This window comes from Echinops telfairi, unplaced genomic scaffold (genome assembly GCF_000313985.2).
Source record: "Echinops telfairi isolate 266 unplaced genomic scaffold, ASM31398v2 ScPeMD7_7427;HRSCAF=8465, whole genome shotgun sequence".
NCBI lineage: Eukaryota > Metazoa > Chordata > Mammalia > Afrosoricida > Tenrecidae > Echinops > Echinops telfairi.
Window position 1 is genome coordinate 2,998,409 of NW_022111327.1, and position 16,025 is coordinate 3,014,433.

General features: G+C 38.2%; 1 protein-coding gene across 1 annotated transcript in view; it reads left to right on the forward strand.

Annotated features, from left to right (window-relative positions):
- Nucleotides 1-16,025, forward strand: part of RNF128 (ring finger protein 128) — a 71,852-nt gene that overhangs the window by 34,639 nt on the left and 21,188 nt on the right. The window contains exon 2 of the mRNA XM_004710025.4: nucleotides 6,790-7,037. Coding sequence (XP_004710082.1) covers nucleotides 6,790-7,037 — 248 coding nt within the window. The remainder of the gene's footprint in view (nucleotides 1-6,789; nucleotides 7,038-16,025) is intronic.

The following is a 16,025-nucleotide window of genomic DNA, read 5'->3' on the forward strand; positions in this document are numbered from 1 at the left end:
CAGGGAGGGAGGGGAAAAATGAGGACCTAATGCCGGGGGCTTAAGTGGAGAGGAAATGTTTTGAGAATGATGAGGGCAATGAATGTAAAAATGCGCTTTACACAATTGATGTGTGTATGGATTGTGATAAGAGTTGTATGAGCCCCTAATAAAATGATTTAAAAAAAAAAAGAAAGAAAAAGGCCTGCCGTAGCAACACACCCACACCATTCAGAAAGGGTGGGATGTGTTTTGTTTTCCAATCTATTTGTTTGTTTGTTTCTCGCAAAAACAAGTGTTTTTTGGTTTAGCAGTCTATTTCTTCAATTGTGGTTTTCAGCATAATAGTTAAGTAGAAAAGCAAACACAATCTGGGATGGTACGTGGACTTTGGTTTTTTAAAGTAGTTATGACTCAGTAAAATGAATAAGTAAAATATATTTCTTGCATGTTAAATTTAGAATTGTATGGTGTTCATGCTTCTGTTTTGACCATTTAAGACATTGATATGTTAGAGTGGCAGGTTCAGCCAATTTTAACCACAACTTCCCAACCCCGAGGAGCTTGGGTGGCAGCTTGGTTAAAGCAGTTCAACTCCTCACCCAAAGGTCCACAGTTTGAACCCACCAGCAGCTCTGCATGAAAAAGATGTGGCAGTTCATTTCCATAAACATTTCTAGCGTATGAGACCCTCTGAGACAGTTTTACTCTGTTCTCTAAAGTTGCTATGTGTCGGAATTGACTTGGTAGTGGTAGATTTGGTTCTGGTTTTAGGTTCGCAATGCCACACTGATATGGTCATAGTAGGCGTATTCACAGCATGGACATTGGCACACAGCATAAATCAAGACTTCCTTCTCCCACCCCCAAGGGTTAGTTACACATTCACCACTACATCCCTGAATGCACCTGTTTAATGGTGTCTTTTATAGTTGAATAATAGCATTAGGTCTCATTAAAGATAGAGAGTTAATATACAATGATGGCAAAAAGCAGAGGCACTTAAAAGTCAAACTGTCTGGGTTCAGTGAGCAGTCCTGTACCTTATGAGCCTATGCTAGGCAAGTTGGTCAATCTCATTTTTAATGAGAATAGTAGCAACATCTACTTTGTAGGATTGGTGTGAGGAGTATACGTTAATGCATGTAAAGCCTTTCGAGAAGGGCCTAGTTTAGATAAACCCGGCTACTTCTCTGGCACCTGCACTTATCCAGAGCATAACCAGGATTCGGGAAGTAAACAAACATGTCTGGGAACAACCAATACAAATTCCTCTGAGTACGTGCTCTGTAGCCCTCGAGGTCTCTCTGAAAATCTGCTTTATTCTTGCTTTAGAGTCAAGTTTGATCATCTTTTCGGAGATCACTATAGATTAAAAGCATCAAACTAGAACTAAGGGAGAGAGGCTGCCAGAAGCAACAAGAACTCAAAAATGAAGCAGACTGTGTGTTTCTTAAGCTACCCCACCCTCACCCCCTCAGGCATAGCAGGCTAGGAATAAGTAACCTTCCTCACTATCTTCAACATACTTGGGACATATTATCAGGAGAGCCCGGTCCCTGGAAAAGGACCTCATGCTTAGTAAAGAGGAAGGTCCTCAAGGAGATGGATTGACACAGTGGCTACAACCGCGGGCTCCTCAAGCCGAGGAACAATTGTGTGGATGGTGCAGGACCAGGCAGTGTCTCGTGCTGTTGTACGTAGGTAGGGTCACTAAGAGTCCGAACCAACTCGGTGACACCTAACGACAACAAATATATTACATAATATATTAAAGATGAGTCAGTGTCAATAAATCATAATCAATATACTCTAGTCAAGAAGTAAGGCAGGATGGATTACATTTTGGAATATCATTCAAAATTGTTAAAATCCAGCATTTATGTAAAATGGAACACTTTCATTACATGAAAAAAATTGTTTATATGGGACATCTCATTCCCCTCGTTCTCTGTCAATGCCAGATAAAAGAATGCATGACTGCTGTTAGTTAAAAACAGTTTTTAATAAAATATTCTTAATCTAGAAAAGGAAAAAATCATACTAATGGAAATGCAAAACACACAAGGAAGTGCTCCCAAACCAAAGTCACTGCCATGGCGTCATGTTGACGCCAACGCACAGCGACCCGAGAGGACAGGATAGAGCTGCCGGTGAGTTTCCGAGACCGTCACGCTGACGGGAGTAGAAAGCCTGCTCTGTCGTTGGTGAGTTCAAATGCTGACCTTGCAGTTAGCAACCCAGTGTGGAACCACTAAAATCAAGTGTTAAGGGAACAAAAAGGAATGTTTACACTTTCACTTGGAACTTAGGGAATATAGGAGGCAACATTTGAGCAGGACTTAAATCATAGGGATCCCCGGTGGCTCAGTGAACTGAATGTTGGGCTGCTCACTGAAAGGTCATCCGTTCAAGCCCAGCAGTCACTCTGCAGGAAGAAGACAAGGCAATGAATGTGTCTGCTTCGGTACGGATTTACAGCCTCAGAAACTCTACAAAGTGGTTTTTACTCTGTCTCATAGCATTGCTATGAGGCTGAATGGACTCAACAGTAATGCGCTTGGGTTTGGGTTTTGAGTCATCAAGAGAAAGCGCAGGGCATGTCAGCAGATGTGGGACCTGGTAGCCCGAGGGAACAAAATAAACACCAGGAAGAGATACAGTACGTGAGTGACTGTAATAGAGGGTGTCATGTGACTGGAACTGAGTGTTCAAGAGGTGGGAAATAATAGAGATTAGATCAAACTGGAAAGGTCAATTGGGACCAGATCACATAAGACTTTAAATGCTAGGCCAAGGAGTCAGACTTTCATGAGTATTAGAAGAGGCATTATTCCATCAAACAGTGGCAGCAGAATCCATCAGGAAGACAAACTCTTTAAGGGGAGAGAAGAAATTGGAAATAGACTAGTTAGAAGGCTACTGAAATCATTTAGAAAAGAAATGATGGGGGCTTATATTCAGGGAGCAAGATGCCCTGGTAGCACAGTGATGAAGTGCATGGATGCTAATCCAAAGGTCTGCAGTTTGAAACCACCATTTGCGCTGTGGGAGATTACAGCCTGGGAAACCCTAAGGAGCAGTTTTAGTCTGCCCTCTCGCGTCAGACTAGAATCAACTCCAACGGCAACCAATATACCAAGAGAGGAACAGAAAGAAGGATTTGATGGTGGGAGATATCAAGGAAATAACATCTACATATTTGAACAGGGAAGATTCAAACATGGTCCTGAGGTGTACCTAGCCTAGTTGAACTGAAAGGTTGTGATGTCATTAATTAATTAGACATAGGGAACGATTTTTAGATAGTTGCAAGGGTATATGATTAGAGGGATAAATCAATGGATGTTTTATTGTAGGGTTATATAGCTTGTGTATGAATATGAATTGCAGAAATTGAAACACAGTATTGTTCCTAGTATGTAGACTGTGTGCATGTCTTGACTATCATGGCTTATTCATTACCATCTGGTCACAATGCCCAGTATGTTCCTGAGCACCCACCGCTGCCACCCACTTCACATCTTCTAAAAGAATAAAACTTAGTAATCAAAAAAGCTCATAGAAGGACCCATCTGTGATTTACAAGATCTTTAGAATCATACTAAATCTGCCTGGTTTTAGCATCGTTGACACATTCAAAGCTTGTGGTTTATCATATCAGAAATGAAAGCTAGATTGTATGGTTAACCAACATTTTATAACCAGAAATTTTGCTGATAAATGGCAAATACTGACAAAATGGAATTATAGTAAGGTCTAGACTTTTACTGCCATAGCTCGACATTTAAAATCTTTCAAATAATTTGGGGGGGGGGAAAGAGCAAAGTACCTATATTTCAGACTCCTTCACTCACTCCCCCCTTTTTTTCTAGATTTTCCCCATGTAAACTAGAAGAGTGAGTTGTTAAACTCTAACTACAATACTTATGAACACATTTTTTAAACATTCAAATTGGTAGAGGATCTCAGGAAGTATATTGTGAAAGCATTTCTGTTTGGCCTAATCTTTTAAAGACTCTGGTCACAGGGGAATCTCAAATTTAAGGTGTTATTTGGATAAAGACTCTGCTATTTACCTGAGTATTTAAGATTTTAACTCTTAGATCATTGAAAGTGTGCATACTATTTTAATGCTGTCCTTATGCATTTGAATTCTAGTCTAAAGGTCCTTTTTGGAGTTCTCTGTGTGTGTTTCTCTGTTTATTCCAGACTGGAGTTTTATCATTAGCCTAGATTAATACCTTAACCAAATATCAGTGGGAGGTTTCTCTGGTTGGCAGCATCTTAACATTAAAAGAACTCTATTCTTTTGCTTAAGATTATTGGTCTTAGATCATACACACTAGAAGGGATATAAATCTTGATAAGCTGTGGAAAAGCATGAGTAATCTGACATTCTCACAACATTGAGAAAGAGATTTGTCCTTTTTCTCCCCCACAGGACTTAAACCCTTGCACAGGGTAGCTGGTATGATATTATAAATATTGAACTTTCAGTGACAAGTTTCATGTAATTTCAGGGTTTTTCATTGCTCTTGAATAGAAGCATACATTTTATCAGTTCGACTTGCTATCCCCATGCCTAAATTGATTGAATCTAAGTGAAACCTTAGTGAATCAAAGGCACCTTGAACTAATTTCACATTGTTTTTGAAGATGCAGTAAAAATATACTTCATTGACATATGAGAGAAATTCAAAAGTTTCATGGACAAATTCCATTAAAAATTAATTTGATTAACATATACTTCACATTTTCAATTTAATGGTTCACTCATATTAAGTTTGTACAACCATCACCACATCAATTTCAGATCATTTTCTTCTCAAACTTGTTGTTAGCTCCCCATTTCTCCCCATCCTCCCCTGCCATGCGCCTATCTAGTCTCTATAGATCTACCTATCCTGGATTTCATATACAGAAAGTCATACAAAACAAAAACAGGAAACAAACAAATAGACAACAACAATGACTGCATCTACCAAAATCCACTTTAAGATGCTCTCTATCTGATAGCAAGTTGATTCACATCCCTTGACTATGGTCAGAGGGGATACACCAGAGACTTAACCCATGTGGGGACCCTGCAATTAGATCTTAGGCTTCCCCTGTCATGCATAGCTTTCTGCAAACCAGGTGTTCACCATTTAATCTCTTATACCAGTCCCTTCCTCTGGATTCAGATTTTATTATTCACAGTCCGTGGGTCTCTCAGGCTGGTGAGCTTCTTCCATGTGGACTTAGTTGGTGGCTCACCTAGATGGTTGCTTGTTTTCAGACAAGCTTTTAGGACCCCAGATGCTATTCTTTCTGACATCTGGGCACCATCTGATTTCTTCACTGTACATTGCTATAGCACCCATCTCTTCAGTGATCTCTATGAGGGAGAGCAGGGCCATGTCATAATAAACTAATTGTTCTTAGTTTGAAGCTAGAATTAAGTGCAATCCCCAAATCCATTCATATATCTATGGTTTATATATGTCTCTGATTCACTTTAGAGACATCATTATAATTTTAAAATAAAACTCAAACTCATGGCCATCCAGTCTATTGTGACTCATAGAGACCCTATAGGACAGAGTAGAACTGCTCTTGTGGGTTTCCAAGACCATAACTCTTTATGGAGTAGAAAGCCTCATCTTTCTCCCTTGAAGCCACTGGTGGTTTCAAACTGCTGACCTTAGAATTATCAGCCTAATGTGTAGCCACTATGCTACCAGGGCTCCCATCATTTTATGACAGAGGCATAGAGTAATTCTATCAATAGAGTCATTGATTAGCTAATGGTATATAATTTAAACCTATTGAGAAAAAAGAACGTATACTAATATAGGCTGGCTTCAGAGAATGATACATGAATTGTTGAATTGTACAGGTTAAATTCTTTAGTGATCGGACACTATTTACACCAACAGTGGAGGTTAGTGATAGGGTAAAACTTTCAATTAACACTCATTCACAGAGGCAGAGCCATGCCTACCATATTAAAACATGCCATAAGAAGCAAAAATGGCATTAAAATGGTAAATATATGTAGTCCTGAACCATCATTCATTGTGCCCCCACAAAGCAAGGGATCCAAATCAATATAGTCTAAAGACAGCCAATTCCATAACCTTGAGATAGCAGTCGCTGCTTCTTCTCACACTAGAGCATTTCAGCCTTCCAAGGGACTATTTTGGTTTCTTAAATCTGCTACAGGTGGGTTTGAGGTGAAACTCAGTTCAGTTTCCAATAGCTTTTAATTCCATTTTTCCATGAACTTTTTGAAGTCTTATGTATAGGTTTTACATCTGGACTTGTGGCTATTTCTCTCTAATTACTAAACTTGATAAATAAAGCTTTACACATTTTAGTAGTGAGTTCATGGTAGAGTCTACCACTTTATAAATTAAGAAATATAGAGTTAAATATGTCTGAAGATATTCTGCATTTCCCATATCTCAGATTCTTAGGTTGTAAACCCTGTTTTCTACCATTCAGAGAACTGTTTAATTGTCTTTAAGCAAGCCTTCATATAAGATGCAAATGAGACCACAAGCGAAATCCTCTTACCCTGAGCAGGGGAGGAGACTCTCATGTTTGTTTTATATTACAGCTTCCTTATTAGACTATTACTTCCTTAAGATCAGCAACAAAGTCTCCTTCTCTTCAATTATTATACACATAGTTGTGCTCAGCGAAGATTGAGTGAATGAATATTCTTCCCTTGCTCATTGAAATTCAGTTAAAATCATTGTAGCAATTGCATTTTAGATTAAGGAGACTTTACTGAACTAAAATTGAATTTCTTTTCTTTTACAGGTGCAGGAGACATTGTCGCAATCATGATTGGCAATCTGAAAGGCACAAAAATTCTGCAGTCTATTCAAAAAGGAATACAAGTCACAATGGTCATTGAAGTAGGGAAAAAGCATGGCCCTTGGGTGAATCACTATTCAATTTTCTTCGTGTCTGTGTCTTTTTTCATAATTACGGCAGCAACAGTGGGCTATTTTATCTTTTATTCTGCTCGAAGATTAAGGAATGCCAGAGCTCAAAACAGAAAACAGGTTTGTAATGGTCCTTTCTTCCAGTTTTAAGATATTTGTGACTGTGTTTATTGTAGTCTCAGTGTTAAGCATTTTAATGTATTTCATTTCCTTGACAATGATCTATGCTTTGTTTTGTGAACCTTGGTTAGGTTTTTAAAACTATACCAGTTTCCATCTCCTCAAAACTTTGCTTCCTATGACTTGCCAGATCAAGTCTTCTAACACCTCAGTAGAGAGCCTAGCCAGCTTTTGATTATACATGGGTATAGCTACATGTGCTTTTTAAAATGAATATTGTTTTGTTGACTATAATTTAGAAACTAAGGGGGTGGAGCCTTGACCCCAACTTCTATATAAAACAACTATAGTCACCACCCAAAAGTAATCACTGTTATTTTAATGTGTATGCATGTTTATGTGTGTATTGTTTCCATTTTTCTTCTGCATGCATGTGTGTGCTTGCGTCTGTATATATTTGTGTATTGAGGGGATGGGAAGAGAGACTAGACAAAATTTGTGCATAATATGAGTATTAGGCTCCAAACAGAGTCACATATTTATAAGTCCTACCCCAATACAACACTGATATAGATGATAGATAGATAGATAGATAGATAGATAGATAGATAGATAGATAGATGATACAAAATGTAGGAAAAAATAGAGGAAAGTTACCAAAGCACTATTAAACAAGAGGGAAGAACCTGTGGTTGTGTGCCATGGATCCTACCACCTTCCGTCTGTCCCTTATTCTCCTGATATCCTCAATTCTTTTCCTAAAAAAAAAAAAAATTTGCTGTTGAATGAATTCTGACATGCAACACATGGTGACCCTATGTGTCGCAAAGTAGAACTGTGTTCCTGAGGGTTTTCAAGGCTTTAGGAAATTGATCACCAATCCTTTCTACTGAGTTGTCTCTGAGCAAGTCCAAATTGTTAATATTTTGGTTTGTAGTTGAACACTCAACCATTTGCAGCATCCATGGAGCTACTTCTCTCTCCTTAACCTGCTTAGATTCTGTGGTCTTTCCTTTGCATATATCTTGAGTTTCTTGCCCCATGCTGGCAAAATACAGCCTTGGATAAAACCTACTTTCCATCAACTACATCTTCGATAGTTGATGCTTCAGAGAATCATTTCCATCTACACTGATTAGGCTCACGTTAAATTTATGACCACAAACTCTTGTTGATTCTAACTTCATGATCTGTTCAGAATCTGACCATTTTTACCACTTATATAACTTGCACCCTGGTCCACCCCATGCTCATCTCCTACTTGCTGTAAAATTATTTTACTAGTAGTAATCGTGCCAGCATCAGAGCCCATCTAACTTTATGAGGATAATGGAAATCATGATCCTATGACATGTAGGTCAGACATATACCTCCACTCCAACTTTATTACCAATTCTAACACCAATCATCTCTCCTATGGCACTTTCTACTTCGTCTGGTAATGATCATCCATTGTAATGGCTACACAGAAGTAAAAGATCATACTTAAACTGGTTTATTAAGGAACAGAGTACAACTTAGGATCAGGAGCAATAGGCTATACATCCAATGACTAGGATCAGGACACATGTAGGCAAAGTCTACCTTCTTCGGTTCAGGACAACTCCTTGATTGTGCAGACCTCCTCTCAGCCCCCTCAGGATAGGATCCTCTTGGACATGATGTCTGTTACCAATGGCTCCACCTCTGGGCCCCTTTTGGGCCTGCTGCCACTTGCCCCTCTGGTCCTCTCACTATCTTTCATCTTATAATTCTTGACCTGTGTTAGAGCTCTTTTAGGAAATTATTCGCCTCATCGCTCTTTTACTGCCTTATCCTTCTTCCTATTGCTTTTCCTTCTTGCTTCTTTCTATCTCAAAAATCTCTATGGGATCATTGCTTAAATACACACACTCCTTGTAAATTTCAAGGAATGGCACTCCTACCAGCAGACCAATCCCCTCTTTGTCATGCCACAGACACCTCATCTACATAGTAGGCTCTAAATCACCTAATTTGCATAGCCTAATGGCCAATCCCTGTGAGATGTATACTAGTCACAGGGCAGGCTATATCCTAAATAAAATCAAACCTGACTTGTATACTGCTTACCAGGAAATCTCAGTCACCTTGACAAATGTAACAAACCCTCTGGAGTAGGAAACTAGGGCAAAGGTGACACTGAGGGCTTAGGGAGAAATTTTCTCAAACTATTCTTCAAAAGAACCAAGGCAAAAAGTCACATAAAAGAATTCATTTCACCACACTTGTCCAAACCCCAATCTATTCTTAGCACAATAGAATGGAGTGCCAGTTTTCCAGGATGTCCAGTAGGGATCTGATATTTACAATTCATCATTTAGTAGGACAACAGCGTACTTTTTCGTATATACTGAAAAATCTTTCCCAAGGCAGTGAAATCCTGACTACTTCAAGCATTTTTTGTCCAGTGGAATCCACTTTGTTTTAGGGGGTGGTGGGTATGGGATGATTTCTGTGAAGAAAGAAGGTCAACTGAATTTAGGCACATATGAGAACTTGAAATTTTATTATAAAATCTTCATATAGAATAGACATTAGCATATGATAATGAGTATTGGTTATCTCGGTGTTTAAAGTTGATTGACTTCTGTCCTCAGAAAAGCAGCTTATCACATCGGTGGCAGGTTCAGCCTGTTACTAGCCGTGGTCAAAATGATGTTTAAAATTCCTATGCCGGGCCATTCAGTATCTTCACGCTGTGTTAATATTTGATATTTGTATATGGTGCTGTTTTTATCTCTGAACTTGGAAAGAAAAGTATGCCCGGTATGACTAACTATTCAAAGGTTGAAGTTACAATACAAAGATTGTTCGGTTTGTGTATGCTTGTGGGGGTATGTGATTCTGTATCGTAAGTGCTATAATAAGTCTATTAACATGGCATCAGATCCTATCAGCATGTACTAATTTTTATAGATAACTTTACCTGCTGTTGCATAAGCTTCGTTGGAAATGAACCATGGTCTCATCATTCATTTAAATACTTTTCATACATATTAAAGTTAGGTTCTATATAAATGGTTGATACTTGCATTAAAATGTCTCACATTTCAGGACAAGATTTTAAGAGAGCTTTTTCTACTGAATGGACTATATTTATCCATTGAGGAATAAAGGATTATAGTTGAGAATCACTTGGTTACAAATATTTGAAAGTGCTAGAATGTTGCTTCTTTTTCTTTTTCCTTCACTTCCCATTTTCAATAGGTAAAACTTGTAAGTGATGGTTGTAACCATTATTAAACATTTCATTGCATTTTCATCATTTTATTGGTGGAAATGGTGATGAGACAAACTTAAGTAAGCTTATCCTTTGCTACAATACTGGGAACATTTAAATATATTAAGGAATTTAATTCATCTGAGTCATCATGACGCATAGTACATATATATCAGGCAAATGATTAACTGGTTTACAACTGTAAATTTTGATGAACAAACACTTGGGTGAATCCTCAGATACAATAGGCGGCAAAGGCCCAAAGTGTCATCGTGCAATATGTCAGAACACATCATCTCTGTTTTTGTAGATGAAAAGTATTAATGGATTACAGAAGGAAATAACATATTAAGCATCACATGGTAGACTTGTGCAATATCCCTAACCTGAGACAAAAAAGGTTATAGGAAGCCTTATGGCATAGTCAAACTAAACTACATTCAAGTGACTACAATGCACTTGACTCCAGCATGAGGAGGAGCCCAGCAATTTGGGGATGCAGCACATTTATCCCAGCTGTCCTCAATGAGTTAGTGCTGAATGGAAAGAACCCATAGTAGATCGCAAACATTCACCAGGGAAGCAAAAGACTCTAGGTGAATTAGGAGCTGGTCTGGGTGTATAATATAAGCTGAATTCACTTTAAATGAAGAGTGACTTCCAGAAGAAAAGGATTTACTAGCTTAAAGAGACAGATTGGAAGGAATCATATTCTAAGAGGAGGGGAAAGAGTGGCAATCCATTTTTAAAGATGGTATCAAGCCTTAGTAACTGTTCACTCATACCCAATACATAATGCTATAGAATCTTAGGACTCAATAATGGGCATGATATGATGTGTTTCATGAACTATTTTAAGGAACCCTGGTAGCATTGTCGGGTATGGACTGGACTTGCTAACCACATGGTCAGTGGTTCAAATTTACCACCCACTCTGTGGGAGAAAGATTTACGGTCTGGGAAGCCCTCTATAGGATTACTAAGCATCAGAACTGGCTCTGGAAGAGGGTTTGGGGTTTTTTGTTTTGTTTTCTGACTCATTTACTTCAAATGGAGGCCCAAGTCCTCCAATTATGAAGGATTAATTCAAAATTAGTCATGAATTATGGAAACCCAGATAGAGCATCTCTGAAACAGAAGTAGTTCCCCAAATTTAAAGAAAATTTCTAGGGGATATTGTAAGTTTCACTGCTGAACCCTGGCTGATCTTGATCCAAGAATGGATCTAAATGAGACTAAACAGTAGGGATAGGAAGAATAATGAGATTTATGTGTTCCCATGGAAGGGAGATGAGCCTTACTGCACAACAACAATCAGTGAGTATCTGTAACTGTGCAGTCATGTGAATGGAGAGAAATGGCTTTGACCCCAGCTAACAGGGAGCCTATACATGACATACTTATCACCACTGATGATAGCACCTGTCCATAATAATATTTGGCAGATGAGCAAAAGTCAATTCTTTTGACAAGGATTTAATAATACTCTGTGATACTTCTGCATTATTTTGTAACCAAACCCAACTCTGTCTTAACCATACTGTGATACCTTGAAATGCTGATATTGTTGTTTGTTACGATTCAACTACCTTATATACATAAAGCACTTGATTATACCAAGGTTGAGGATCAAATGTATTGGGAAATTGAATAAAGCCTCCTCAGGATGGCATACCAAAACAGAGTGAATGGCCAAAGTAAGAATTAGCTTAATTTCATTACTATATTAAGTAGCTCTGTATGTTTATCAGAGTTCAAAGGGGCAAATGGATAATTAAATTGGTATAACAGTATAAATATGCATATAATTGTCTTGTATGTCAGATGAATTATTTTGTTGAGACTGCCCATTTCTCCCTGGCTTCTGCAAGTATCAAGTATATTTATTTTGTTAGTCTTAATTAACCTTTTGCAAATATTGTACTAACTGTAGTGCCCATATAATTATGACCCTTTTGCTTTAAAAAGGTTTTGACCAAGGATGAGCGGATGGATTGTGAAAAAAGAGGCAGCATAGCTTGTCTAATTCCTTGTTCCTTGTATATCTACAAAGGAAGCCTCATCTTTTTCCCAAGGAGAGCCTGGTGCTTTCGAACTGCTGACCGTGTAGTTAGCAGCCCAAATACATACAACCAACACTCCATAGAACAAATAAATTCTTGACTCAGGGTGACCTAGTTTCAGTCTTTCTTTAACTTTCTCACTGAATAAATGGGATCTTTTCAAATGGGTCTCAGAATTTTCATATATTCACTTACTCTACTTTCTTGTTTATATTGCTCATTCTAAAGGTGTTGATTATTTTTGGAAAATACTGAAAAATGACCCACAACCTACCAGTGAGACAAATTCCCTCTTTGTCATTGCTCTTCCCTACACCAGTGACCACCTTCATGGGAGTAGGCTGCACTCTCTGCAGTTCTGTAGACTCAGAGGAAACTGTTATATACACTTCACACCCTTTTACCTTAAGTAGTATTTTCATGCAAATGCTATCATGTTTGTTTTTTAAGGAAATTGATATAATTCTGTTTTCATATACCTAGAAATCCACATAGCTCAGACATTTATTTTATTCATAGGAATATACCTGAGGAAAAGAACCCTCTGATTATATTTTTTTATTTTAATCATCCTGTTTTACAAAGCTCTAAACCAGATTGTTTTAGGCGGAAAAAAGATGGAGATTCAAGAGCAAGAAGCTCTAGTTGACTTATATCTCCCCATCTTGGTTTTGTACACCCTGGTGGCATAGTTGGCTACCGCATACATTGGTTCAAACCCACCAGCTGCTCCAAAGATGAAAAACGAAACTGTCCTCTCCCATCAGGAGTTACAGCCTCAGAAACCCACAGGGGCAGTTCTACTCTGTTCTACTGGATCGGTGTGAGTTGGAATTGACTCAACAGCTGGGAGTTCGGTTGTGTTTTAGCCCCTACCCCCATCAAGTAATTGAGTGTGACTACAAGCCTAGTGTAATTTATGAGGATTTTGGCTGATCTTTAAAGCTGAAAGCTTTGAGGCTACAAACCATAATGACAAATCAGTAAACAGATGCATGTATTTTACCTAATGTGATATAAATACACAAATTAGGTAGAGTATCTTTTTAGTTCCCTATAACTTACATTTTTAACATGCAATATAGTTTCATTATTTGGCTTGACTTTTCCTTTTTAGCCCCAATAAAGTCCCAGTCAGAATTACGGTACAAGAAAAAAAAACACCCTCTAACAACGATTATTCAATAGCTAGTGAGATCAGAGCTTTGGCCTGTTAGAGCTGTGACATTAAGTATAAGTTAGGAAAATTGGCCAGCAATTAGTCACTTTATTTATAAAATGAATGTTTATTGTGATTTAGGTGAAGGGTTTTTCTTTCAGACAAACCAGACTCTTTGAATTAATCTTCAACTCTTCTACCAAATATCCATAGACTGTGGCTCTAGAGACAGGGGAGGAGGAGGATAAATGTCGTGGGTATGTAATACTTGTTTGAAAAAAAATTACCCAAATCCTATTAAGTAGGCGATTTAGGAAGGGTTGACAGATTTAGTAACAGTGACATTGAACTTTCTTCTGATTCTTAAAAATTTTTTTTCTTTTCTTTATTTCTTTCATTTATCTTCCTCACAAGGAAGCCTTTTTTTTAAATCATTTTATTTGGGGCTTGTACAACTCTTGTCACAATCCATCCATCCATCCATTGTGTTAAGCACATCTGTACATTTTTGCCATCATCTTTCTCAAAACATTTGCTTTCCACTTGAGCCCTTGGTATCAGCTCCTCATTTTTCCCCTCCCTCCCCGCTCCCCGCTCCCTCATGAACCCTTGATAATTTATAAATTATTATTATTTTGTCATATCCTACACCATCCGACGTCTCTCTATGTGAAGCCTTTTTAAAGACTTGTTTGCTCTTACATAATAGGGGCAGTGTACTATAGTGGAAAGATCATGGGCATTAAAGCCAGATAGGACCTGGACTTGAATTGAATCACAGCTCTGCAAACTATCCAACTGTCTGGACTTTAGTCAAGTTCTGAACCTTACTTTTCTTGTCTATAAAACTTGGTTATTAAAATACCTATTTCACAAGGTTGTTAATGATTAAAAGAGGTCACATGTAAAAAGTTTAAGGTTGAACCTGGCACAAGAGTAGGTAGGTGCCCAATAAATGTCTAAACCTTTCTTTTCCAAAAATTAGTGTAATGGTTTTTAATAAGTTTGAAAAGTGACTCAGGTGAGAATATCTTGACATGTTGCTTTTGTATTCTGAATTTGGAAAGTATGCATTCAGCAACTACTAGGCATTATGGGAAATACAGAAATGATTAAGGCTACTTGGTCCTAATGCTGTTCTCATATTTCAGTTTTTAAAAGAAAGAATGCATCTTGGAAACCCTATCAGTGTGGCAGTGAGAAGCTAATGGCAGTTTTTCCAGTGACCTTCATTCGAGTTTTAAAAATCCCAGTTTGGGCTTTTTACCAAAACCACTTGTCTTACATTTTATATTTAAAGAAAATGGCTTTCTTTTCTCTATGCAAGCTCAGGAGGAGCTATGAGAAATTTCCAAATTTTCTTTTTAAACTTATTTTTTTAACTGCTGCTTTGTTAAACTGTGTTACGCTGCATTGTAAATCTTTTAGAGCAGCGGTTCTCAACCTATGGGCTGCGACCCCTTTGGGGGTCAAATGACCCTTTCACAGGGGTCACCCGATTCATAACAGTAGCAAAATTACAGTTATGAAGTAGCAATGAAAATAATTGTATGGTTGGGGGGGCACCACAACATGAGGAACTGTATTAAAAGGTCGCGGCATTAGGAAGATTGAGAACCACTTTTTTAGAAATTCTTACATTTAGGGAACTCTTGGGATTTTGTGCTTAGCATCTCCAGGTATCTTGGATTTTGCCCTATATTTTCTGCCTCTTCCCTGCCCCTTGAACCTTATCAATGTGCATCACATTGTTCTCATGGGCATAACTCAAACATTATATTTAAAGCTTGCCTTTGATTCCCCCCTCCCATGTTAATTTGCATTGCAGTCTAGACTATAATATATTTGACATTTGTTCCTAGTAAATTGATAAACACAAGCATTTTACACTCAAGCTCATACTGTGTTGAATTGAATATTTTGGAATGAGAAATAAATCAAACTATGCAAATGTGAGATACCTGGGTGGTACAAAAATGATTTACTCTGGACTACAAACCTAAAATGCTGATGGTTTGAACTGCAAACAAAAAGGCTGGGTAAGTTGTTTCTTTAAAGATTACAGCACATAAAACCTTATACAGCAGTTCTATTTTGTATGAGTTCACATGGAAGAAGCACACCAGCCTGTGTGACCATGAGGTGTCGAAGGGATCAGGTATGAGGCATCAAAGAACAAAAAATCATATCATTGTAAATGAGGGTGAGTGCAGAGTGGAGACCCAAAGCCCATCTGTAGGCAACTGGACACCCCCTTAGAGAAGGGTCATGGGGAGGAGACAAGCCAGTCAGGGTGCAGAGTAGCAATGATGAAATATACAACTTGCCTCTAGTTCTTAAATGCTTCCTCCCCACACTATCATGATCCCAATTCTACCTTACAAATCTGGCTAGACCAGAGGATGTACACTGGTACAGATAAGAACTGGAAACACAGGGAATCCAGGACAGACAAACCCCTCAGGACCAATAATGAGAGTAGCTATACCAAGAGGGGAAGGGGAAGGTGGGGTAGAAAGGGGGAA